At 45.3% G+C, this 26,808-nt stretch overlaps 1 protein-coding gene across 6 annotated transcripts in view; it reads left to right on the forward strand.

Annotated features, from left to right (window-relative positions):
- The first annotated feature begins 11,676 nt into the window (after positions 1-11,676).
- The window catches only part of BTRC (beta-transducin repeat containing E3 ubiquitin protein ligase), a 126,489-nt gene continuing 111,357 nt past the window's right edge, over positions 11,677-26,808 (forward strand). For 5 of the 6 annotated variants that reach the window (XM_010409647.4, XM_010409681.4, XM_010409689.4 and 2 more), the window contains exon 1: positions 11,677-11,809. In XM_010409647.4, the coding sequence (XP_010407949.2) occupies positions 11,762-11,809 (48 nt within the window). In that variant the 5' untranslated portion in view covers positions 11,677-11,761. Of the gene's footprint in view, positions 11,810-26,561; positions 26,603-26,808 lie in introns of all 6 variants that reach the window. The other variant, XM_039553643.1, reaches the window with a different exon arrangement.

Raw genomic sequence — 26,808 nt, forward strand, 5'->3', positions numbered from 1 at the left:
GCAGAGCTCCAGACATTGGTATCATTGGCTCTCTCCAGATATCCCGATACGTACAGTTGGACCATTTCTGCTCTCAGATTCACCCTTAGGGATGGGTTTTGGGTCTAACTTGCCCTTTGGTAGCACCCCAGCCAGGTGGATTTGACTCACAGTAGGTGCAACATGGTCCTTTGCCAGTTACAGATACCAGCTTTCCTGCTTGGGCAGAAGAGGACTTTTTCCCCATGCTGTGTTTGTACAGCACCCAGCACAGGAGGGCTCCTTCAGTCCCCATGGGGATCTTGTGAAGTGCCTGCACCAGTACTTGGAGTATTGGATCACCCAAAGCTGCCCTGAGACAAGACACTGGGACAGCCAGAAGGAGAGCAGAAGGCATCTGCCAGGAGGTACAGAGCACTTCAGGAGCTGCTGTGTACCTGGACTTTCCATTCATTAATGTCATGAGAGTTTTTTTTCTGCTGGTCATCTGGCTTTGAAGCCTCCTATGCATTTTCCAGGGGCCATACCCAGCACTGGAGGAGGGTTTGAAGTTGGAGCTATGCAGAACCACACAACCTGAACTTTGGGTATGCACTGGGATGATAGGCAGTGATGATCAGTATGTGTCTCTATCCTTGCCCCTGCAATTTGGTTTCTGAACCTATGCTAGGGTGCAGAACCAATTGGATCAGCCTGGTGACCATCACCAACGTCATCTGCAACCTTCAAGTGTTTTGTAGCTCAATCCTCTGGACCCCTGGAGGGAATCACATTGACATTTAAACATTGTAAATGGCAGCAGTGCTCAAAGGCACCAGGAGAAAGGTCAAGTGCTTCAGTAAGAGGTGGGCAGGTGTGGGTCTTCACATGGGTGTTTGCTGGTTAAGTGTCTGGAGACATTTAATCTTGGGAGAGAGGTAACAAAGGCAGCTGGATGCAAACCAGGGGTGGGCAGGGTGGATGGGAGAGGACATAAAAATGGCAAGGAGTGAGCTGTGGCTGTCATGGGCCTTTGGGGAGGGAGCAAGTATTTCCAGAAGCTAGGTTTGGAGAAGTAAAGCCATGATGTTTATGAAATGTGGGTGCCCGGGTTCTGCAGACTCCTGATGACTGGGTCTGGCAATAGCATCAGGGTACAGCTTACAGCATGTTTCTGAGACCCCTTGTTTCACCAGGGAAGGTGCAACTTGCTAAGTGGATACAGGATGTGCATGCGGCCAGCCCTACCTTTGTTTCGCTTGGGGTCTCCAGGTGTCCCAGATTTCTCTCTGTCACTTCTTACTGGGAGCCACCCTCAGGGTATCTGACCTCTCAGCAATCTCACCTAGGTAAGTGTTGGCTCCATGGAAAGCTCTTGTGTGTTCCTGGCTTTGCTCCCTGATTAGCAGCAGCAGGATAACAGGAGAGATGTACTGATAAACGCAGGACAGGTTCGACTTGTCCAGCTTCACTCCCTATAGTCAGCACCTGCTGAGTCACCCAGACTCCTGACATTCTTCATCAGGAGGCTTCAGGAGGAAACTCGGCCAAACTGAGCCTGAGCACCTGGAGCCTATGGGCAGTGACAGAAATGGCTCTATGCATCTCATTCACCTCCTCTTATGCTGGGCAAGGGCATGAAACTTGAAAGTGCAGACGCTGATATGAGAACTGAGTTTGGCCCAGCTGGATTGCAGTTTGTGTCACTGGCTCTCGGGCTCCGGGCTTTCAAGCACTGGTACCTGACACAGTGTGTGCTGGGAGAAAGAAGAATCCACCATAGCAAGAAGAGCGTTCTCAGGACAACTGCCTATGTGAATGTAAAGATGAGGGGGAGGGATAAAACACCTTTCTGATACAGGGAGGGGGATGGTCATCATCCTGGCCACACCCATGGAAGGGGAACCTTCAATCTATTTATGTGAGCACGGGGGAGGAGGCATATCAGAGGTCCCCATGAGCTAGACACCACTCCCTCCCTGCCCCAGTGAAGGCACAATGACTGGCCACAGAGCAGGGTCACTCGGTAGTGCTCCCATCAGGGAAGAAGCCTTCCTGTGCCCTGGCAAACCCCTAGTGAAAGACAATCAGGCTCGCTGTCACCAAGCTAATTCCGACGGCATAAAAGCAGTAATGAAATTCACGGCAGGATTAGCCTCTCCATCCAATGGGCCGGCGCCACAGTGACATATCGTGCTTCTTGCCCGAATGTAACACACCATCTAATTTACGTCGTGTAGCGAGCGGGAATGAAATGTTCATAAAGAATTGCTGAATCTTGTCACCTTAACTGCGGCCCCGGGCTCTGAGGCATCTGTCAGGGAGAGGAGAGTGGAGAAGGAGGCTCCTGCCTTGCAAAGCTGCGACCAGGGCTTTGGGAAAGGGGAGATGGCTGCATTAATCTTCTGGGTCTGTGCAGTGGAGATGTAGCACGTGGGGATGAGGACTCCAGGCTGGAGGAGGGGGGCTGTAGAGCTCCCTTACATGTGCCTGCTATACTGAGTGGTGCCAGCAACAAGAAAGGGGCTGTTAGAGCTTCCCCACCCAGAGAACTGCATGCCTGGGATGCATGAAAAAGGACCTGTGGTGGCATGGAAATAAGGGGCAGCATCCTTGGAGATATACGTGCTCACAGCAGAACACAAGTTCCCAAATTCCATGTTGGGTCCCACGTGCAGTTGCACACTGGTCAGCAACTGCAGGTGTCCACCTGTGTCGGGAAGCACATACACAACCCTTCTGCTGTGGCTTGGCAGCCCCATTCCCCCCTCCCCTCCCCAAATGTTTATTTGCAGTTAATTTTCATGGATTCTAATGGCTCAGATCCTGCTAGGGGGGATCGTGCCTGCCTCTTCAGTCAGAAAGTTTGCAGAAAAAAATAGCCCTTTCCTGTTGTGTTTGGAGTAATAGCGTCTTGGTGTCCAGAGGGGAGTTGGCAAGGAAACAGGGAAGTTTATTAAGGGTAAGAGATTGAATTCCACTGGGTTTAATTGGAAGTGCTTGAGCAAACAGGGGAGGGAGCCGTCCAGTCCAGCTCTCTGGGAACAGCAGGACTGGCCCCAGGTTTCATGCCTATGGAGCTGAGTTGTCCCAGGGCCACCTTATCCTCTTGACTGCTGGGGAAGCTGCTGGGTCTGGCTTGTTTTCTTCCTTGGGGTCATTTGTGCACCTCAACCTTGGCTTCCTACTCCATCAGCTGCTAGGATCCTACATGGGATCTGGAAATGCTGGGTCAGGAGGGATGCAGCTCTGAAGTGTCTGGGAAGATGCAGTATTCGGGTCTGTATTTTCCTTTGGAAGTTAGTTCAGGGCACAAAGTGTATGGGCGAGGTATAGGTCCTGTCCCTCCCATGCTGCCCAGTCCTCTCCCATGAAAATATAGCTTTTCTCCCTTGACAGGGACAGCACAGCTCCCAGCTGGGACTCAGCAGCAGCTGGCTGGGGTGCAGGTACTGGGTATGCAATTTGCAACTGAGATTTGGATGTTTTGGAAGAGTCACCTAAACTTAAGAGGCCTGCTTTGCTTTCCCATTTTAAGGCCAAAATGGTGAAAATCCACTTTTGGATCCTAATCCCCACACCATCCTTCAGGGCACAGAAAAGTCTCCAAGTCAGATTGCCATGGATGAAAACATCTGCCTGCCTTGGGCTGGTCTGGATGCTGCCTGCAGAATGAGCTGCAGCACCTGTGTGCCTACCCTGCACTGATAATCATAGGTATGCAAAGCAGGATGGAAATGTGCCTTTGTGGCTGCAAAAGGAGCTGAGTGCCAAAATTCTGATTCCCTCCTAGAAAAGCCTCTCCTTCAAGACCTTCTCCCACACCACACTGAGTTGAAAGAGGCATCAAGTATTCTTGCAGCCGAAGGTAAATGGGGGCTCAGACATTTGTTTTGCCTTGAATTCAGCTGATCATTCTGCTCAAAAATTCAAAATTAAAGAACAATAAATAATTTATTACTTTATTTACTTTAATTCAATAAATTGCTTCCCGACAAATTAAGATACATTGCTTCAAATTAAATGTTTCATTAAATCTGAGATTAAACTTTTGGGGGCTGGGGAAAGTAAGACTTTTTAATTTGGCTGAAAACATGAAAACTGCCTTTTCCCATTGCTTTAATTGCAAACTCTAGAACCAAAGTGACACAAATTTTACAAAGTGCGGCTGTGCTGGTTTGGTCTCTGCTCCCACTCCTCTGGGAGACCAGTGGGTTTCTCTTTCTGACTCTCCTAGCATGACAGATGGCTGCAGACTTTCAGCTGCAAATCCAAACAGAGCATGTCTCTAATCCCAATCAAACCTCACACAAACGTCCTCTAATTGAAGCACTTTGTGTCTTCTAGACTTTGCAGGGTCTTGTTTCTCCATAATCTTGCTTCATGGGTGAAATTGCCATAGTGGCTGGCTCCAGCCACCCTCTATGCTCTTTGTTTCAAATACATGTTAGTCAAATATATATATATGTTAAATATATATTTATAAGTTAAATACATATGATGATTATAAATATATTTAACTTCCTTTTGGTTGATGTCCTGTGCTGGGACTCTCCAAGGTGGGATTTCAGCCATATGCTATTTCCCAGTCTCCATATACGGTCTTCACCTCTAATGAACAGGAGATAAAGCCTCATGTCTCTGTTTTCTGGTGGTTTCATAGATGCAGAGCTCTTCTACAGCTTTTCACCAGTATGATGGCCTAGCCATAGAGATGAATGGGACAGACAGACTTACAAATGTGGAAATATACGTAGACTGAAATGAAGGAGTTTGCTAGTTTCCTGGGCAGTGATCCTCTGTAGCATACCTAGCATGATTGAATCTGCTACAGAGAGGGATCTCTGGGGGCTGTCTGGCTGCTGGATGTTAGTACCAGATTTTGTAATTTATTAGGGACTGCTGGAGGGACTTTCAGCCAGTTCAGCACATGCCTCCCTAGGCACTCATGCACCTGTGCACCAATACAGCCACTGCAGAGCACCTCAGTGCTCTGTGACAAAGTCTGTGTTGCTCAGTTTAGGACAACCTGCACAAACACAGTTGCAGGAACAAATAATTACTAAAGGGCTCTTATTTTTCCCCCTCAGACTCTGCAAGCAGAGGCACTGTAGGTGCTATGAAACAGTGCTGGAGGAACAATCCCTCTCTTGTCTAACCCCTGGTTGGAAGGCTTTGAATGACAGAAGAACTCAAAGTAGCTGCTTGTGACCGTGCCCTTTTTGGTGGCCTCTTCTCCCATGGCTGCAGGCTCACAGCTCTGGGTACTTCATTGCAATGGTATCTGCTGCAGGTTTGGAAAACTGGGACCATGGTTGTCTTTCACAGGAAGGTTAGAGCAGCAAAAGGAGTGTTTGAGATACTGGGTGATGGAGGGAGAAGGCCTTGTGATGCCTACTCTGGGCTGCTCTGAAGAGGGTTGGTAGGAACCAGGGCAGAGACAAGGCTGTGTGCTTCACTTCCTTTTGGGTTTAAAAGGTTTTCCTAGAGGGAAATCTTTCCTGTGAGGGCCCTTTTGCTTTCAAGAGAGGTGTCCCTCTAGGGAGTATGTTCAAGGGCTGGGAAAATCTCCTTTTCTGAGTTGTCCTTCAGGCACCAAATGGCAGGGAAATGCCCCATGAGGAACAGGGTGCACATGAATGAGGGGGTTAGCTCTGCAGGCAGGATCCCAAACTCCTCCTCTGAGCAGTGAATAATGCTGGAGAAGCAACCTCTAAGAACTGCATGTCTGTCAGCTCCTGGAATCCAGGTCACTCTTGGACTAGTTGTGTCCAAGGCAGGGGGCAGTTGCTTTTGGATCCATGAATTGTAATGTCCCTCTGAGATATGGGGAAAGGCACAGTCACTGCAGCAAGGGGGCTTTTGCCAGGAAAAGTCTCTTATGTACTTACTATGTAAGCCAAGAGTATTTACAGGAGATCTTGCTGCCTGTAACTTAAAGCTTTAGCGAAACAAATTGGAATTGCCTTCTGGAGGCCATTGTTATAAATTATGGCCCCAACATCTGTCCACATCTGCAATGTCTAGACAACCCGTCTCGGCTAGAAGAGCGAGTGTGGGGGGTGCTGTGATCACAGTGGGGGGGGGAAGCAAAGGGTTTATGCTGGGGCTTGTGCCAAGCACCCTGGCTCACGCTACCCCTGTGCTTTTGAGCATGATGCTCAAAGCAGGGTCCATCCCAGCCCAGCCAGGAGGGACTTCAGGGGCGTCCAAGGCAGGAGGAGAAACATCTGCCTTCCCCCATTGCAGATTGATGCCAGCAACAAGCTTGGCCCTTGGAAGCCTTGACTGCTGTTGCCTCATTGATTGCATGTTGAAGGATGTGAGGGAAGGCAGCGCTTTCAGCCAGGCTTGTTCCTGGCTTTCCCTGGCCCCTGTGCAGCACTTGCCATATAGAGGCCAGGCCCGTCAGCTAAACGATTGTATTTTTTTTACAGTTCCTAGCGCAAACCTTCTCATTTATATGTAAAGTAGCCATTAGTCATAGCTCTGTTCCCTCACACTGCCTGATGTACAATCACATTTTGCAGTGGATGAATCTTTCCACACAGCTGCTCTGCTATGAATAATCCGTTGCTGGGCCCATAAATCAGAAAAAAATCATGCACCTCCTTTGCCTGATCCTTACACAAAGTCATATATTTTACATGAGGACAAACTAAATATTCATGAGGCTTTAAAAGGCTGTTCTGACTACAAGGTACTTGTTGGGGTTGTTTTTGTTCTGTCGGGCCAGGTTTGGTGGTTTGGGGTTGTTTTTTGTCCTTGTAAGAAGAAATCTTTCTTTCCCCTTTGGCACCCTTCAGACACTGAACTCCCAGCAATGCTCCTCTGGACTCGTGTTTGCCGAAGGACTGATGAATTAGTCATTGCTGCTGTCTCAAGGACAGGCTGATGGAAGGTGCTGCAAACACCAAAGGACACATCCCAGGGGAGGTGGCCAGGCCTCAGAGAGTGAAGGAGCTGCTCTAAGGGTAAAGAGGCACTTCCAGGTCTGTGGTGGGGGCACCTGGCTGGCTGGGAGTCAGGGTGTGTGTTTCTGTGTGTGCCTCAGCCTGGTGCTCCACACCGGGGCCTCTGGCAAGACCATGGAGACTGGGAAGGCTGCTGACAGTGGCTATAGTCTCTGTTCAAGAATGTTGTCACCCTGATTTCTCTTAATCCATATTTTAAGCAAAGCACCTACAGAGTCTATGGAGAGGACTGGGACCAGGGCTTCAGTATCTTCTGCTTCCCAGTGGCCAAGTGAATCTGGTGGGGGAACCGCACCATGCAGCCACAGTGGTAAGATGGGAAACTGGGAAATGAGCTCAGGTTTAATCTGCTCAGGATCTCTGTAAGGATCCCAAACTCTCAGAATCTGGCCTGCCCAAGACTCTCTGCCTTCGCCATCCAGAGCCAGTGATAATGTTATTTGTGCAGGGAGGGTTCTCAACCCCCAGGAGGGTCAGGAGACCCTGACAAGTGTGAAGACAAGGTTTTCCACATTCTATTTACTGAATTAGCAGCTCCCAATAACTGAGAGGGACCAGTCTCATCCTTCCCTGCCCTGGTCCCACCTGCCCTTACAGTAGCTTTGCTATTTGTGGGGTCACAAAAAAAAGCCAGTTTGACTTGCCAGCAAAGAAATGTTTAGTTTATATATCCTGAGTATCATTTTCCTGCCACTGTAGTGAACTAAAACAGCTCACTGTGCTAGCAAACAGGTTTCGGAGCCAGCAGGGGGTGAGAGGAAGTAACATGTGGCTGCCAGAGACAGAAGAGAAGATGCAGCTCCCCTTTTCAGCAGCACAAGGGATGCAATCAGCTCAACCTCTAATGTTAATCTACAGCCCACACTATTGTGGTTTCTCTGCAGACAAGCCTTTCTCTCTGGTCATCCGCTCCATACGTGCAGCCTTGCACATCTCCTTATACCAGGTAATAAGTACTGTCCTGCTCAGTAACATAATTCATACTGTGCGGTCTTGGACTCTCTCCCTTTGCTCTTGCATGACTGAGTGTCCCTTTGTCCTAAAAAAGCCCCTTTGCCCACAAGCTGCAGGGAGCCATTCTGCCCTCAGTTTCCCCAGGCCACTGCACTCCAAGCCCCTTTAGCTGAGATGCCAGAGCCCTGTGTGAAACATGTCACCATCACAGATGAGCTGGGCTGGAGAGGCTGAGCTGAACCACTGGGATGTCTCTGGGTGCAGGGGTCCCTGTCACCTTCTCACAAGCTCTTGTGCTATCAGAGGTTGCCTGTGTGCTTACGACTGTGAAACGCACCCCCAGTAACAGCTGCTGCCACTGCTGCTACCAAGTTCTTGCAGGACAAAGGGAACGACAAAAAATTCTTCTACCAGTGAACTCCCTTCTTTTCACTTCTCTTCCTTTTTGCTCCAGCTTGGAAAGAATGAAGCCAAGGCACTGCCAAAGTAGAGGAAAACAAGGCCAAGCACACACAGATGGTGACTCCACAAATTTAATTTAAAATCATCCTTTATTATTCAAAATATTAAAATTCAAGCAATAATGCCCAAAGGAACTGCACTGATTAAAGTTCCCTAATGTTTCATGGCCAAATCTTGCTGCTTCCACCAAGGGTCACTGGGACAAGAAGTGAAACCCCTCTGGAGTGCAGAGAAAGGTAGGGCTGTACCTGCTGTAGATGGCTTAACCAGTTACTTACTGACCCAATCAGCTTCACTTGAAGCAAAGCACCAGCTGTTCCTTACCCAATTAATGATTGCCACAGCAAATTAACATGGCGTTACACCAGGCGTGGATGTGGTCCGCAGAGTCCAGAATGCACAGAGCAATATGCTATTGCAAAAATGATCACAGTAATATCTTTACCGTTAGGTAGCATCCTTCATCTGGAAGGATGGTGAGGTCCCTGAGCACTATATGGCTCGTTTCATGCAACGTGCTCTGCAGTGAGGGGGTGGAGGGCAGGGAGGGGGGGGTATGGTTGCTGTTTCAAGGAAAAGTAAAGAGGAGCTGGTCAGGGCAGCTCTACTGTGGCAGAGACAGCACTGACTACACATGTCCAGTTCCTGCAGTCCAAACAAATAATTGTTTGGTTGGAAATCTGTTGAAATGTGCCTTCTGCCTGCCTTATGCACCACAGACCTTCCCAATGTTTCTTTGCCTGCTGTGTGATGGGACACCTTGATGGTCTCACAGCTTGGCGTGCTGGCCACAGAGGACATAGAAAGCTGGTGGGTGCAGAGCTGGCCATCCAGCTGCAGGGAGCATCCCACAGTGGGAAGGGGCCCCAAGTTTGGGCTGCAGATGCAGAGATCCAGGTGAGGTTCCCACAACAAGGTGTTGCTCCATGCTCAGCGCTGCTGGGCCAACTGCTGCTTCTCCGAGTCCTTCCCCAGTCACTCTGTGCTGTGGTTGAGGCTCTTGCCCTGTCCCTCTGCAGTGGTTCTGCATTGTGGGGTCCTGCTGGCAGGGTGTCAGAATAACCAAGCCATGATCTTCTACCACCAAGTTTAAGTCCAGCACCTAAACGCTCATTAGTTTTGGCCCCACATAGTTCAGGGACATTAATCCCCTATGAGTTACAGTCCAGACAGATCAATCAGCCTGGAGGGCTTTGGGACACTGCTGTCTAGAGCTGAAGCATTACACTTTCCAATTTTCCAACAATTAGGCCAGCATCAGATATTATTGACAAATAAACCATGCAATCAAAGCCCTGAGCCTGCCACGCTGCTACCAGGAGGATCCATTTACATCCCCAGCCAGCTGCAGGATGCCTGGAGGGAGGAGACTCGGGAGAGCCCTGCCTCAAGCACCAGCAGCCCCTGGTTGCCTTCAGTTCTGTTACAGGAGCCCTCCCTTTGTAATTACAGGATTCCCTCATTATAATTACTGTTATTTATATAATCGTGGTGAGTGTTTTCAGTGCTGTCAGCAGTCTGGAAAGTGCCCAGCCCCACTAGAGCCAAGCATTTCAGGCATTTCACTGTTAAGAGTCCGGCCTTAAAGTATGATGGCCAAGAGCATGGCTGGGCCAGGCCAAGAATGGCATCCTCTTGTCCTGGTGACAATGGCATCCTCTTGTCCTGGTGACATAGAAGCTTTATTTGGAAGATTTCTATGCCCTGGGATTGTAGAGGGAGAACATCAGGTTCTCTCTATCTCCTTCTCTTAGACCACTGCTCTGGGATCGTAGATCATGCCAGCACCACACCCTGCAAAGGCTGACATTCCCTGTCACCTCTGCTGGGTCACTGACTGCAGGAGACACTCCTGGCACTGGATCATGACGCACCACCTAGGTCATGTGTCCCTGGGAGGAATCCAGTAATGGGCATATTCTCTGCATCCTCTGTTTTGTCTCTGATCATCTTGTCTGAATATCTGGAGGAGATGGAATGTTTAGAGAAAATGAGGGAGGGGACTGGTACTCAGGAGATACCAGTTTTGTACCTGCTTGAAGCTCACTTTTGTTCCTTCGTCAAACACAGGAATGAAAAGAATGGGTTTGAGCTGCATATGGGCAAGCAAGTGCTGATGTCTGTGCCTGGCTTCTTTACATCTGAATAGGAAGAAATTCAGGGTATCTCAATTAAAATGCAGGGCCAAATATATAAATGCAGCAAGGAAAAGAACCTGAGTGTTTTACTAGATGACAAACCGGCTAGAAATCAGTGTTGTGTTTGCTGTAACGAAGTAAAAACTTATCAGGGTCTTATAGTTGGTATTAAAACCTCAGGAAGTAATTCTTCTCTGCTGCTCCATACGAGGTGGCTTCAGTTTTTGGGCACTGTGCAAAATGTAGGAAAACTGGAAAGAGATCAGACAAATTTAATAAACAAGAGGATTAGAAGCAATGGCTGCCACGTGAGCTGGTCTTGTAGGGTGTGCAAAAGAGGAACAGAGGGGATATGGTAAATATTCTCCAGTCTATGTGCAGTTGCTAGTCAAGGAGTGCTGATAAATTCTTTTTTCTCTTTGCTGCTTAGTACAGCAAAGAAAACTTGGTCCAATTTTCAGGGAAAATTTATCTAGAAGCATTATTAGAAAAAAAGGCACCAAAGCACCACGGGAGGCTTTTTATGCACAGGATGGCTTTGAACAAACATCTCTCAAGAATGATGTCAGCCTACTTGATCCATCCCAGTGATGCAAATTTTCCTGTTCCACATCCCATGTGGGCCTTCGGACTGGTGACTTCGAAGTCAATGGATAATTTTGGCACCCCCGCACGGAGGGGTGCGCCAGTGCACGGGGCTCCGTTTAGGTTTCCCAGCAACTGTCGGCTCGAACACCACAGTGCGGGAGCACGGAGCGCAACCGCAGCAAAGCGTGGGAGCAGCCGAGCCCTCCTGGGGGGATCATTTGAGAGCGCGGGGCCGTGACTCAGGAGCCAGCCGTACCTTCCACCCCAGTGAAGGTCTGGAGCTGGACGCCGCCCACAAGGCACCTGCGGGATGCGCCTCCTCATCTCCCTCCCTCGCCTGCCCACAGAGGCCGTGTCCATCCCATCCCTGCCCTCACCTCGCACCGTCACGGCCCCATGCTACTACAACTCCCGTCAGCCCCCTGCACAGACACAACGCATGTGCCAACCGGCTCCCAGCGTGCCCCCGGCTCCGACACCTGCCGGGACTTGTAGTTTTAATTGGCTTGTAGGGCCCTTGCCAGGGATGCGGCCGGGGACTCCATTTCCCGTGGGCCTCCGGAGCCGCGCATGCGCCGTGAGGGCAGCGGGGCGAGGTGGGGGGGGCGCGGGCAGCGCAGGTTCCCGTCTGCGCTCGCTGCGGCCTTCACTGAGCGGGGGGCGGCCCCGGCCCGGCCCCGCAGGACGATGGACCCGGCCGAGGCCGTCCTGCAGGAGAAGGCGCTCAAGTTCATGGTGAGGAGCCGCGGGGGTTGGCGGAGGCGGCGGGGGAGGGTGGGTACCTCTGTGTGTGGAGGGGCTGCGGTGGGGGGGCGAGATGGAGCGGGGGGCAGTGGGGAAGGGGACCCGGGCCTCGGGGCTGGGCCGGGCCGGGCCGGGGGGCGCCGGGCTGGCGGGCGGGGGAAGGTGGTGAGCGGGGCCCAGGGAGGGGGCGTCCTGCCTGCGGGGAGGGCAGCGAGCGGGGTCCCCAGATCCGGGAAAAGGGAGCATTGGGAAGAGAGGGAGGGGGCTGCAGGTGCCACCTGGGAGCGGGAGAAGTTAAACTGGAGTGAGGCAGGACCTGGCAGAAGGGCCCACAGACACCGTCAGGCTTTGCGCATGTAATTCTTGGGCTTTTTCTCTTTATTTGTGCACCTTAGACTATCCTTCTGTACTGCTCACCATCCCTCTGTAATTTTGTTTCTCCTCCCATTCTACTGCGAGATCTCTAAATACTGGCACTTGAGTGTTTCACCTGCTGCTGCAGCAGTATATCAGTGATAGTGACTGCGGGGAGCACGTACATTGTTTAGGTTTGTGACTTCACCTTTGGTATGGAAAACAGTACATGCATCCAAGATGCTCTTCAAATGTGGCTAATTTCCATAGATCTGAGGCACTGTGCATTTAAATGTATGTACTTGAATGTAGCTTCATTCTCTTTTTCTTCATTTGTTGCTATTTCTAAGCGTTTTGGCCAGAAATGTAAGATTTAGAAATGAAAACAAAGTGTTGCCAACTAAATTGAATGTAAATTTCAGGTGCCCCAAACTGTTCTTACCCTAAGGATATAATTTAAATGACTGGCAACACTTGCTAAAAGTTTGTTTTGGATTAGTGCTTCTAGTGGCACAGAATTAAATTTGAGCTCATCAGGAAGAAGGAATTCTATTAAATCTTCAGAACATATGCCCAAAATGAAACTGAGGAAACACTGGTTGCAAATTTTAATATTTAATCGAGCTTTGAAACATTCGTTTGGCTTTTGTTTTCTAATCTGGAAGAACTTGTTTCTCTCTTGAGACTTTTTGACCCATTTGCTAGTAATCTCCAAGTTTGTCAGATTTATAGAGTCTCAGCTCAGTGAAGTGGAAAAATGCTATGGACACCTAAATAGACAAGGTAGCAATTAGCAATAATGAATGGCCCTCTTTGGTGTGGGATTGGCCAAAGGAGTGTCCCAGATCCTGCTGCACTTGTGTTTGGCCAAGCTTGGTAATTACAACCTGCCTCTAGATAGTGAGTTTCACATCCCGAAAAGTTTCTGCTGAAACATTCTTGTCTGCTGCCAGACAGCATTGTGAACATGCTACGTTGACTTCTCATACATTACTTTTTTCACCCCCTGTGCTAAGATTCTCATTCAGGGGCTTAGTCCAGGCTGTTTGAGATCATCTGTAAGATTGGGCCTGGAGGCTGAGGGAAGGAATCCCTGTCCATCCTGCAGCTGGTAGTGTCCCACTCAAACAATAGAGCTCCCTGGCACTGGGGAGAGGCATGAGCATGAGAAGAAGATGCACTTCTGGGTGCATCTGTTGAGAGCACCAGATAAAGGGAAGAATTATCAAGACCAGGCTGCACTGAGAGCTAAAAGCTAACCCACGTTCTTTCATGTTTTATTAAAATGTCTCTTGTATGCAAAATGCTTGTAAAACATGCAGTGAAAGATGTGGCTTCCCTCTGTCCACTCTGAACTTGTTAGGGTATTTTTGCTTACAGGTTGAGAGTAGAGTAAGCAAAGCTTTTGTTAAGCACATCTCAGGCTTTTTCTTTAGCGCACATCGGTCCAGAACGTGGCTCTTACTTTCATTCTGCTGATGAAGTAAAAGTGTTTGTCAGACTTGGTGGGGTCTTCTGGTGTTGCCGGAAGGGTGGCACAGACGGATACTTTGGGATACATAAGGTATCAGTTGCAAGTATCATCTTGGCCCTCCTAGGAAATGTCCTTTCTCTGCCTTGTAAGCGCTCAGTGCTCAGGCACTGCAGTAATGGCACTGGTACAGTTGTCCATGCAGAGGTAGCAGACCAGCTCGTGCATCCTCTCAGCTGATGCTGAATCATTCACAGTGATTACCTTGTCCATCTCAGTGTGTGCTATGTTTCATTTGCGTCTCCCTTATCAGGTGGCTCACAGCTTGGCTTGAGGTGAGCTTTGCTACTAATTATTGATTTTCCCTGAGAGCTTCCCAAGGGGCATTGTAGGTAAATATTCAAATACATTTTGGAGGTATGAGGCCTATTATCAAAGGCAGGAGAGACAGTTTTGGTTTTGAAAAGTGTTTGGGGTAGGTTTCATTTCATACTGAAAAGCCACCCTCTAGGTGGTAGTATGTTGGTGCTTCTCTAGAAAATAATACTTTTTTCCACTTAAAAATGTCAGTACTTAACTTTTGACATGGACTTTGAGCAGCTCTTGAATCACAAGGTATCAGGCAAGATGGACCTGGTGAATTGATTTTCATTTTAATGTCCATCTCCTAACAGAAAAATGTCGTGGGGGAGCTTCATCCAGTGCTAATATTACAAATGAAATTATTTTGCTTTAAAGCATCTGTATTTGATGCTTTAAAAGACAAAGAGTACTCTGTTGTTTTTCTGTATGTTCATGTCTGTGCAACTTTTTGATGGGAGTAGAAGGCACCTGCCTTCTCACTGGCTGGTGTTGCCTGGATTACTTGCCAATGAAGCAGTATTGCATTTAACTGGTATCTGCTACCAGTTTCCTGGTTATCTGTGGTCAGGTACAATATCTATAATCTAATACTTTAAGGTTTAAGTAATTTATTCAATTTTATTTGCTTACTCAGTTTACCTCTATGTCTTAATAAGACCTAATTTATTCCTGATATTAAATTGCTGTGTATTAACACTACACAATACAATGCAACTGCTCACCAGGGAAGATTGTTTTTTCTGGTGAACGAGTGTATTGTATTGGGTGTTCCGCATGTCGTCTTTCAAAAGTTTTGGTGGTTTTGGTTTTGGTTTTTTTTTGAATGGAAGACAGTTCATAGATTTAAAATACAATGTTTTATATTATGTAGTCAAGTGTCCTGCACCTACAGCGAGGATTTTACCAGAGCAGAACCTGTCTTAGTTCACTTCAGCCTCTTTTTTTTTTTGTACAGTATTACTGATGAAACTGTGCTCTTTATAAAGTACAGTGTGTAAGAGACTGATGCACAAGCTAAAGAGAGAGGTGAACGTGCCTATTAACCTAAAAAAATGCACACAAAAGTCCCACCCCAAACTCCTTGCCTTACAGAGCTCTGCTTTTATGCGTTCAGGAATATGGGATTTCCATAGTCATAGTCATTTACAAAAGAACAAGAAGTCGAGGTGCTCAATAAGTAACTTTCATGTTTGAATAAGTGTTTGAAACTGATACAGTATTTAAAGTATGAGTGTGATAGGCTCAACTGAGACTTTGATTAAATGTCATATAAAGTAAACTACATAAGCCTGCATAGAATAGTAGATATTTTTTCAAAGTAGCTTCAAATGGTTCTGTTAAGTATACGAATGTTCTGATGATTATCTTTTTAATTAAAATGAGAAATCTTTGTTTAAAGTGGCATTCTTTTTTACGGCCTGTTACAGTCTCTGTGACAATCATTTCTTAAGTCTGAACGTTTTTAATTCCAGGAATCCATTTATATAAAACTATGTTTAGACTTAATTAAGGAATGATTCTTACAAAGCTTGTAAATAGCCAGGAAAAAAGGGACAGAAAATAAAACTGACATTCACACTTAACAGAATGATTGTTACAAGGTATGTAATATGCTATAAAAATACAATAAAGCCCTTTTTATAAGAGTTCATATTTTTTGTTCCTCATTTTGAAAGGTATTTAAGAAAAATATCAAAGCTCTATGAAGCAACATCTGTTTTCTTGAATGGACTAGTGACAACTTCAGTTGTGTTTAATTAGCAGTGCTTGGAACAGTACCTGACCAGTTTGAGCTCCCATCTAGGACCATTTGAGAGGCAAAAGCTTGATACTTAACATTAAGTTTCACTTTCTCAGTTTTTATGAATTAATTAATTTGCAATAATTCATTTAATTTCCTGGCTCATGAATCGGAAGAAGTCTGTCTGAGGGTTCCTCATGGGTTTTTTTCTGTTTCACCCCCCAAAATACCATTTTCCTTTTGGTTTTGGATGATAGGATTCTAGGGGCTGCTGATGGGCCTTCCAGTTTCGCAGAAGACCCAGAGCCTTCTAGTTGTGTTTTAAGATGCATCTGTGGGTTGTTGTTTGGTTTTTTGTTTTGTTTGTTTTTTGGGGGTTTTTTGGTTATTTTTTGGGGGGGATTTTTTGTGGTTGAGGATTTTTTTTGATTGTGGGTTGTTTTATTTTTTAATGAGGGGAAAACTCTGAAGTTCATTAATTGTTATATTTGCATGTTTGTAGGAGCTCCCACATAACTGGCAGGTAATATAGTAAAGAATAGTCAGTGTAATTGAAGGCTGAAGGGTAATAAAGTTGGAATTTTCCTTCCTGCTGTGTGTGTATATATATGGAACATATGGACAAAGGCTTATACTTTAAAAGAGGCTCTGCTTGCACTGAACCTATGTCATTTATGGTGTCAGTAGGACCAGGATTTTTAAGACCTGTTATTTGTTAGCTATTTTAAAAAAAAATATTTGAGAACCTTGCAGTCTTCCAAGTAACGTATTTGTGTCCTGGACATTGTAGCAGAGAATCCTGGGTATCCAAAGCAAGGATGTCATGAAAGCAGTGAGAATAATTTTGTGAGCTGGGATAGCAGTGTTGCTTCCTAAATGTGGGGTTGCAAATCCTGCTTGAATATTAAACATACGCTTACCAGTTTTTCCAGTGGTACTGAAATAGCATCCTGTTATTTTGGGTATTTGTTGGGACTAGTATATTGTATAGAAAATGCTGATTAATTTTCTTCTACACCAAACTTCATGCTGCAGATTTTTCTGCACTTGGTGCAGGCCTTTGGTACTTCAGTAACTTCACCCTTGCGTCTCTGGTAATGTTTCATTTCAGCCACTTTGCTCCATTAAATGTATGCAATTAGAAAAGCAAATGGCAAATTTGCTATCGCATCACTGAAGTATTTTGTTTCATAGACTTAAAAAGCCAAATTTGTTGCACCATGCTCTCTGTGCTGTAATATGTACTATAAACATCAGAGAGAATAGGCTGACCTTAATATTTGCTTCTCAGACTAAATCGCCGCCTTGCAGCAGTTATTTCCCACTGAATAAAAAGTTTAATTTCACGCCCTGATTAGTGCTAGGATGTGCAGGTGGATATTTATTTTATGCAGCTAAACTAATCTGCCTTGGCAAATTATTTGCCAGTCAGCAGAGCTATAATTCCTCATGAGTATTTGGTACTAAATTATCATTCTCATTAGTAAGATAAAGCAGACTGTTCTAACCACAAAGTTTGGTTAGGCAAAGGGCTTCCTACATAATCTTTGGAAGATAAAAGATGTGTGGTGGCCTCAACATTCTCAGTATTCTGTAATGGTTTGTGATATACAAAAAGGTAATGAGGATTTTAGAGGAAGAAAATAAAATTATTCCATAGCTGTGTATCATCTCTAGAGGTAAGGTAGGAATGCACAGTGTTCAGAGATCACTTCTTTAAGAGGTGCCTGATGAAGAAAAAAATCAAATGGTCATCTGTGGTTGGCGACTGGAAAAACTCCAAATTCTGATGTCTGGGCCACAAATGAGATGAAAATATAAAGTTATATTGTTTTCTTCTTTATTTTCAGTTCTAGCAGCTACTGAGGTAGCAGAAAGAATGACTTGAGCCAGAAAGTTAAATGGTAAAGGAAACTTCCTGGTCTGGTCTCATTTAAAATTCGTACTCTAAAAACATTTTAAGTGGGAATCAGAAAGTATTTCCTGACATACAAATGTTGAATGGATATGTTTGTCAAGTGAATGTGTTCATTATTTTGTTTTCTATGGATTTTACTGTGTTGGTAGTTTGTTTGTATGATAAAACATGTTAATGAAAGGTACTTATTTTCTGTTACAAGGTAAGTAATTTATACCTGGAAATCAGGAATTCTCACTAACTATTGTGTGTAGGGATTCCACTAACTTTTTTTCATCTATATAGATTGTCATATATTCTTGTCATATTCATTTTCTCAGTGATTACTGAAACAGTATTTAGGGTATAAATGATCATGTCACATTTAAAACCAGCAAACTGAGCAACTTGATGTTTTGTATAAAAATTTTCGTGCTAAATTCATCAGTGCAGATGGAATAAGCTGTTTTCTCCCTTCTTTGTGCTTATATTGTGTCATCTCAAACTCCATGCATGCTGGTGAGATTTGTGTAATATTTAACTGTCCTCAGGAGCAACCTTAACTGGTGTTTCCAATACTGAGTATTTTCTTCAGTCTTCCTCATTTCCTCCTTACACAATTCAGGAGATGCTCAACAAGGCATATTCTTTATACATTTTAAGTGATTTTGCACAGAAGGGCTGAATCCACTGTGTATTCAGCTGTGGAAGCTGAAAATTAATTGTAGCATAGCAGAGTCCAGTGGCTGCAGCTAAAGAGTAAGTGCTCAAAATACAATTAATAAGCAATCAAACATGAAGCTGTTTCCTTAACAGGATACTGATTAGTGTTGTGAAAAAACTTCTTGATACCACAGAAATGGTTGAAAATAAACATCCTGGGAATTGCATTAAATATTTCCTGCTTATTAAACAACAGAGCTTTCTAATGCCACTTTTTTGAGGCCCTGGGGAACTCTGGTGTTGGACAAATGCTACCCCTGCAGAAAGAGAAAGCTGAAGCACAGAAATTTGCCGGGGGTCATGGACTGGAGGAATTTGTGTAGGGTCCTATGGTACACTGATAATAGAAGGCAGAATACAAAGAAACCAGTTCTTCTAATAGCTACCCTTGTGCTTCTGACCATGTTTTGGTTAATTTTACAATTGGCTAGCCACCTGTTAAGATAACCCATTTTATCATTAAACAAAATTAATTTTAGAAATGGCTTGAAACTGTCTGATTTTAATGGGATCTGAATATTCTTAGTTTTAATCTGCCTCATGAGGCTTGTCTTTCTTCTGGGAAGTACATTGTTACATCATTAAAATATCATCCCCTACTGAGAGAGAAATCGGTCCCATTCACTAAATGGCAATGCTGAAACAATGTCAAGTATTTCTAAAAACTGCATTAAAATTCATTTTTTTTTCTCTTTGATGTGCAAGTTCCATGGTCCCATTAACCAATGGGTGCTCAGCCTATTTGCCGCTGTGTGCACAGCCAGATTTGTTAGCTAGGATGGCAAAGGGTTCAGAAGCAGACACGATGACTTACAGTTTTAAATTATTTTACTTTTCCACAATGATTTTGCTTGGAAACAAAAGATTGATCATAATTTTGCACTCTAGCTGCTTCTAGTCCTCCTCTGTACGAAAGATTGAGAAACATCTGATTTAATTTTCCCTCCCCCACTGCTAGAACAGGGTCTTGTGCAGTCATTTTGACGAGAGCAACAGAAAGGAGAGAATGAGGAAGAATGAGAAAGCTCAGCAAGGGGTCTTTCTAGTCTTCTTGAGGGAAGGACAGAAGTGTTTACAGTCTGTGGGCAGGAGCCATGCAGCCTCTTGGCAGAATCCACTGGAGTAACCAGTTTGGACTAGAAGCAGCAAAAAGGCCTAATGCTGGTTTAATTTTCTTCATCCCATGGTGGGATGGGAAAGGTTGCAGGGGCATACTACAAAGGAATGAAGAAGTTCTTAAGTGCAATTGTATGTTGTCAGAACAATAATAAGTGTGTTCTTCTAACTGTAGTCTAGATGGACCTATCTTCTTCAGAAGCAGCTGGAGCAAACCAGATCTGAAGAAGATGCTGGAGAGGGAATTAGGATAACACCAGCCAGTGCAGAACTCTGGTGTGAATTTTGTCAGCTGGCTTTGTGCCTACATGGGATTTTTCTGTTTGTAGGAATACTCTCTCATGATATTTCCATCTTAGGACATAGTTATTCTTACAGATTTGAGGGGGTTCTTCTTCCCCAAATATAGTGGGAAAGAACACTGTGTAGAAAGGTGATGGCAGTCTTTGCTTGGTGTAGTGGTTTGGTTCAAAATATCTATTACTTACTTATTTTCCTTCTGTGAGATAAGAATCAGGAGAAAAGCAAAGCAGGCACAAAACTTAATATAAAGAAGTTTATTAACAGACCTAAAAGAAAGAAAAAAAAAAAAAAAGACTAAACCTTCAGACCACTTTCCTCCCCCCACCTTTCTCCCTTCTCCCACTGACAACATAAAAAGACAACCCTTGAGATTTTCAGTCAGTTTACCACCTCTATAAAAATCTTTTTCAGCTCACTTAGGGAGGTGTGTCTCTCTTGCTCATGCTATGGAGACATCTCCACAAGAAACAGTTCTCTCATGGCTTCAGCGTCGCAGCGAGACAGCCGCCCGGGTTCATTCTCTGCTCGCATGTGAAAGTCCCTTCCCTCGACTTACAGCTTTCCCCACAACTGTCTTCAAGGGTTCAATCTTGGGCTACTTGAGCTGTTCAGAAGCAAAGGTTCTTTTCACCTATCTCTGGGAGCATCTTCATCTCTAGCAACAGAGGTCTTCTCCTTCCCTGGGAGCAAGGGTCCTCATCACTTTCATTTCTCTCTGTTCAAGCTTCTCATCAAATTACAGCTACTTCAACATTTGCTCATTTCAGCACAGGTACTTTTGCTCACAATTGTAATTTGAACGCTCTACCCCCCCATGCTTCATGAAATTACAACAGGTACTCTGATATATCATAGTCCATCACCACCATAGCTTTACAAAAGAATTTCAGCTTCTAAGCTTGAAGCATCTCCTCCTTCTCCCTCAGGGTTTCAGCTCTTCCTTCTTCACTGACTTTGGTGTCTTTATGGTGTTTTCTTCACTTGCCTTCACCTTTCCGTTTCCTCTGACCTGGGAGAGGATTGATGTCTGCAGGTTTCATCTGTTCTGGAGAATCTTACAGCACTAAAAGGGTTCATCTCACAGCTGGAGGCCCCACAGCTGGAATTTGCCTCTCGCTGTTGGTCACATGATCTTTGCCAGGCAGTGGCCTCAGATGAATTTCGGCCGAGCTGGGTGAGGGCCGGCCCGCATGGAGCAGGGAGCTGCCTGCACAGAGCAGGGCTGTGTGGGGGCCGGCCCGCATGGAGCAGGGAGCTGCCTGCACAGAGCAGGGCTGTGGCAGGGGGGCCGGCCCGCATGGAGCAGGGAGCTGCCTGCACAGAGCAGGGCTGTGTGGGGGCCGGCCCGCATGGAGCAGGGAGCTGCCTGCACAGAGCAGGGCTGTGGCAGGGGGCCGGCCCGCATGGAGCAGGGAGCTGCCTGCACAGAGCAGGGCTGTGTGAGGGCCGGCCCGCATGGAGCAGGGAGCTGCCTGCACAGAGCAGGGCTGTGTGGGGGGCGGCCCGCATGGAGCAGGGAGCTGCCTGCACAGAGCAGGGCTGTGTGGGGGCCGGCCCGCATGGAGCAGGGAGCTGCCTGCACAGAGCAGGGCTGTGTGGGGGCCGGCCCGCATGGAGCAGGGAGCTGCCTGCACAGAGCAGGGCTGTGTGGGGGCCGGCCCGCATGGAGCAGGGAGCTGCCTGCACAGAGCAGGGCTGTGTGGGGGCCGGCCCGCATGGAGCAGGGAGCTGCCTGCACAGAGCAGGGCTGTGTGGGGGCCGGCCCGCATGGAGCAGGGAGCTGCCTGCACAGAGCAGGGCTGTGTGGGGGCCGGCCCGCATGGAGCAGGGAGCTGCCTGCACAGAGCAGGGCTGTGTGGGGGCCGGCCCGCATGGAGCAGGGAGCTGCCTGCACAGAGCAGGGCTGTGTGGGGGCCGGCCCGCATGGAGCAGGGAGCTGCCTGCACAGAGCAGGGCTGTGTGGGGGCCGGCCCGCATGGAGCAGGGAGCTGCCTGCACAGAGCAGGGCTGTGTGGGGGCCGGCCCGCATGGAGCAGGGCTGCGGGAGGGCCTGGCCCAGCCCCACTGGGCTGCCTGCAGCCCCCCCCAGTTACCTGTCTGAAAGCTGGAAGCAAGAGAGCTTTCCCGGGCTCTGTTCGTTCTTAACTGTGGATCACAGAGGCGTGTCAAGCTTCTTAAGTGGCTTTAAAAAGTTGCCAATATTCAAACTAGCCAGCTGATTGGTTCTGTCGGGTTATAGAGGAAGCTGTACGCACCTCTTTGCAAGAGAATCACTTCTGTGGCTGAAGCCCTCTTTCCTAAAAACCCAACCTATACTAAGCCATGATACTAATTAGGACTGGACTGTATGCTGACTAGAAAAGAGTCTGAACGTTTCCATGCTTGCCCATACAGCAACCAGAACAGTCTCTAGTTGTTTCAGAGAAAAATGGTCTATCATGAAAGTCCGTCATACAATGTAGTCAGTCTCCCTTTCTACATACATCATTTGTAATTTATTGTGAGAGCAATGCAGAATGGAGCAGTGTTTATGTGGGAGTTGCTTTTAGTTTATGGGTAGTTGGCCTTGAATTCTGTCTATTAGGAAGATGTTGGCAATTCTCCAGGGGGGTTGTTCATTGGGTCTGCTCAATGCCCTTCCTTCTTATATGCCAAAACTCTCAGCATGATTGAGAAATGCAGCCAGCTATCATTCATCTCCTGCAAATTAGAACAATGAGAAGGGGGTGTAGTCTCAAGAAACGGTGGATCAATCTTGTTTTAGAAGATGAGTCTTGGAGGCATCTCAACAGAAAGAAATCCAAATAATGTTAACAGCCTCTTCAAATATGACAGAAGGTGTTTCCTGTTGCTAATATATTCAAAAAGACAAACATCTACATTCCCTTTTCTTTTGGTAACTTTTTCCTTTCTGTTTTTCCTTCTCTTGACTAGGGTGACTCCGGTGAAGTGTATTGCTCTAGTACTTTGTTACAGCTGTTGTTATAAGCAAGCATAAATACCCTGCAAGTTTTTTACTGACAAGAAAATATTCCTGTATATCTATAATCTCACTGACCTTAAAATAAGAATTTAGGCAGAGATGATAAAGGCCCCGTCAGTGAGAAGACACATCTCTGTGTTGGATCTGAATAGGTCTTGTGGAGCATGGGTTCAAGTCTGATATTGGCAGCCAATGTACTCTCTAAAGCTTTTACAAGCTACTGAAAGCAGTAGCTAAGTGGAATTCTCTTTGCTGTGCCATTACAGAGCTATTCCAAATTTGACTACTATGAAAGTCAGAATCCTAGTTCTTATTTTACTGCTTAACTCCATTCATGGCTAAGTCATCTCATCTGTTCATATGCCAATGTCCTTGAGCTTAAATAGCTCTCCATGTTCCCCTGTGTTCATCTGCAGATATTTGTGAAGAGTAATCATAGTCTGCTCTGAGCTGGATTTGGTCAGGCTAAATCAGATTTTTTAAATTTATTTTTCCTTGTGTTGTAAGACATTTCCTGGAACTTTTGATCATCTTAGTAGACCTTTTTAAACAGCTTCAAAATTAGATTAGTCTCCCTAAAATATGAATGACCAGAGCTATATAGAACATTCCAGGAAATACTTCATGGATTCCTTCTACTAAAGCAGTAATCCTAATTCCTCTCTTCTGGAATTTTTTACTTTATACAATCTCTTGGTAGTAGTATTTGCCATTTCCATGGCCACATCTTATGGGTGAGCCATCATTATCTAATGAGTAACATATCCCAGGGCCTCTTTCCCTCTTCTCAGATACCGAGTTCCTAATTTATAATGGAAATAATGTAACTTTTTGATTTATATGCATCATATGTCAGTTCTGTTACCAAATCTTCAAGATGCTTTGTCCTATATATTTATGATGCCTCTTTAATTTCATTAGCACATCAGAAATTCTTGGGGGTTTTTAGCCATCAGTGAGAATATTTAACTTCAATTTCAAGAGTAATAATAGATTTCAAAAAGGATCATTCTCTGTACAGCTTGGTGGTTCCTTATTCAAAATTGCCTGTGATGCTCTACAGTTTTTAGTTTCTTAGCCTCCTTTTAACTCTGGTATTAATCGTATTCCTCTTCATTTTAACTAGTAACTTCCTACATGTTCTCTATCGAATGCTTAACTACTTCTAATTTGTCTGGACTTCAGTGATCTTCTTAAAGAAGAAGATTGGGTTAGTCTAGCGCTAATTCTCATTTGTTCTAAATTGGGAGCAGATTTTCTTAGCGTCCCATGGTGACTGTTTCATTTTGGCAAGAGTTACCAGTACTCAGTCTCAGTAGATTTCCTTTCTTGGGAAGGGGGACATACTGTTTGTCTGTGTGTGTTTTGGTTTTTTCTTTTTTGGCCAGCCATTTCTGCAACATTTTAGATTCATTCTGGTTAGAATTACAGATGGTTGTCCTGCATGAGGTTGCTACCAGGGGCTGCCCATTAGGTGTCTTCAGCTGATGCTGTTGCCCCTGCTTCATTCGGGCATTGTGGTCCTCCAAGACAGCAGGTGATGCTTTGGTGTTTCTTGGTTGAAGGAGGAGTTTGCTCTAGTTAAGCCAAGCAAAGTAACATTTACATCCTATGCCAGGAGTTGAGAACTGTCATGGAGCTGAACTTGGTACAGAGTATTTATATAAGGAAAAGAAATTTAATATATTTTGGTAAGTTCTTGAGGCAATTAGTTACGGATTCCATGTTACTTCTGGTGGGTGAAAAGGTCCTGCATTGTAATTGTAGCAGAGTGCTTTGTAAGGGAAATGTATTGGGACAGAATGGCCGTTCCTGCAAAAAGGGAGTGTTTTGTTTACTTTATTGAACAGGAAAATGTTTGGCTAGTGCTGGAGCCTGCTCAGAAGACAAGAGCTCTGTAGCTAAGCAGAAAATGTGGTTGAGTGCTGGAGTCTGCTCTTGAAAGTGTTTCCTTCTCTTTAGAAAATAAATGGTATTCCTTTTACAAATTTGTCTGCTTGATGTGTGAACTGCAGATTTCCTTCCAGGATAGTTGGCACAGGCCTGTAACCCATCTCTGCTGCATGCTTTTTTGTCTGCTACCTAAAATTCAGCAGGAGATAGGAAGGTGAAAGTTAACACTGTATGTTCTTATGCTCATTACGGAGATTAAGTTTGGAAAACTACAATTTGGTTTACCTTGGCTGTATATATATTTTTTTTAAGTACAGGACTTTCTATTCCAGATACTCTGAATTTCAGTGAAAAATTAGAATCCAAGTGAACTTTCTGACTTTTCTATGGACTTACAAAAAAGAGACAAGATACGTGGAAGGCAGGAGCTTCATTTTGTTGATCTCTGAACAAGCTCCCAGCTGCTGTTTTATACATAATGCTTGCACTGTGAATGTCACTGTTCTTATTGGATACTTACCTGGCACAAATTCAGAAAGTAGCATGAGAAATGGTCTTCACCACAGATCTTGCAGTCTTAAAGGAGGCTGGATATAGCACTTGAATTTCATACTTAAAATATCAAATGGTTGTTAAATCAAGCATGGGCACAAAGAGGATCTCCACACCGCTACAGCAAGCATGTTTGTGGATCTTGCTGTTACTTTGTTCAGACATTAATGGAGTGCTGTCATGGATCTCCATTTGGTTTTCAATACTGTAGCTTAGTATTCTTGTGAGCCCTAAAGAAGGTATCCAGGTGTTTCATGTTACAAAAGTAGTTTACCTGGTTGCTGCTGCTCTTGCAGGATATAAAAAAACCTTGCATCTATTTATCTGTCAAGGAGTATAAATAGACACTCTCCAGTGGGAGTTGGTTTTGAGCAGATCTCAGTCGACGAACTGAGGCAGATTCATTAAAGAACTGGAGTAGCCATGTTCACCACGTGCGGTGAACTCATTAAGGTCGCAGGCAGTCAGAACCTACTGTTTGAGAGCACTGTGTCCTTCTGAAGGAGTTTGTATCAAACTGTGAGACCTGACAGTCAGCTGACTTAGTGTTTGTTCATTCTTTCCACAAAATCTCACAAAGGGCACACTTAAATATTGGCAATTTATGGGTTTAGGATCAGAGAGCTCATGGGTTTTTCTCCAAATAGCAGTGCAAAATAGCAAATCGTGTGTTTGGTTTTGTTGAACTGGAATCCACAGATCTAACTGTGCCTTATTTTGAGTATTGCTTTAGGCAATAGAGTCAGGGATCTGTTTGGGCCATGAAGTTGTATATTCTGTAATAGGAATTCAGTTTATTGCTGTAATGGATGCAAACTCATTACAAGTTCTAGGCCACAGGGGATACTTTCCTTTGCTGTGGAAGTCATCTCAACCGGACAATCTTCAGTGCAACTGGCCATGCCCTTCCATGTCAGTGACTGACAGATCTAATTCTGCTTTTGTAGCCGAGAGCCTGTTAGTTAATGGAGTCGTGAATATTGTTACTCAGAGGCAACCTTCAGAGTATTAAAATGCATTATTCCTGTTCTTCACTTGATATTTATCAAACAAGGTGTTATGTCTAATGAATTCAATGCTATTGTCAAATAAATACGGTGTGTGGATCATGACTTAAAAGAAATGGTAATATAAGTAGCTTCATTATTGCTTTGCAGTGACGGAGAGAGATGGGTTTAGTTATCTTGTTTAAATCCTATGTGATTGAAACCCAGAGTGAATGTCTTCTCTGAGGGAACAGCAAGCATTATGGGTGATATGATCAGATTAATAAGATCCTTAGTACATACATATTTCATACAGGTCTTAACTTTTTTTCCCCCCTCCTTTCTTCTTACATGGAAGCAGATGAAATGCAGAAGCAGCAGTACTGCCTTGGAAGTACCATAGTAGGTTTCCTTTTATAATTATCATTCTTGACATATTTATCCTTTCTTATGGAAGTGACGATGCAGATATTTAAGAACCCTTCTTGCACAGAAAAGCCCAATTTCCACTCAGTACTTAATTAGCACTTGTTTATGACACAGCATCTGATTTGATTTTCGAAACAAATTGCACAGTAAAGAGGCTGATATTTAAACTGTATAGTAAC

The sequence above is a fragment of the Corvus cornix genome, chromosome 6, assembly GCF_000738735.6.
Source record: "Corvus cornix cornix isolate S_Up_H32 chromosome 6, ASM73873v5, whole genome shotgun sequence".
NCBI classification, from domain to species: Eukaryota; Metazoa; Chordata; class Aves; order Passeriformes; family Corvidae; genus Corvus; species Corvus cornix.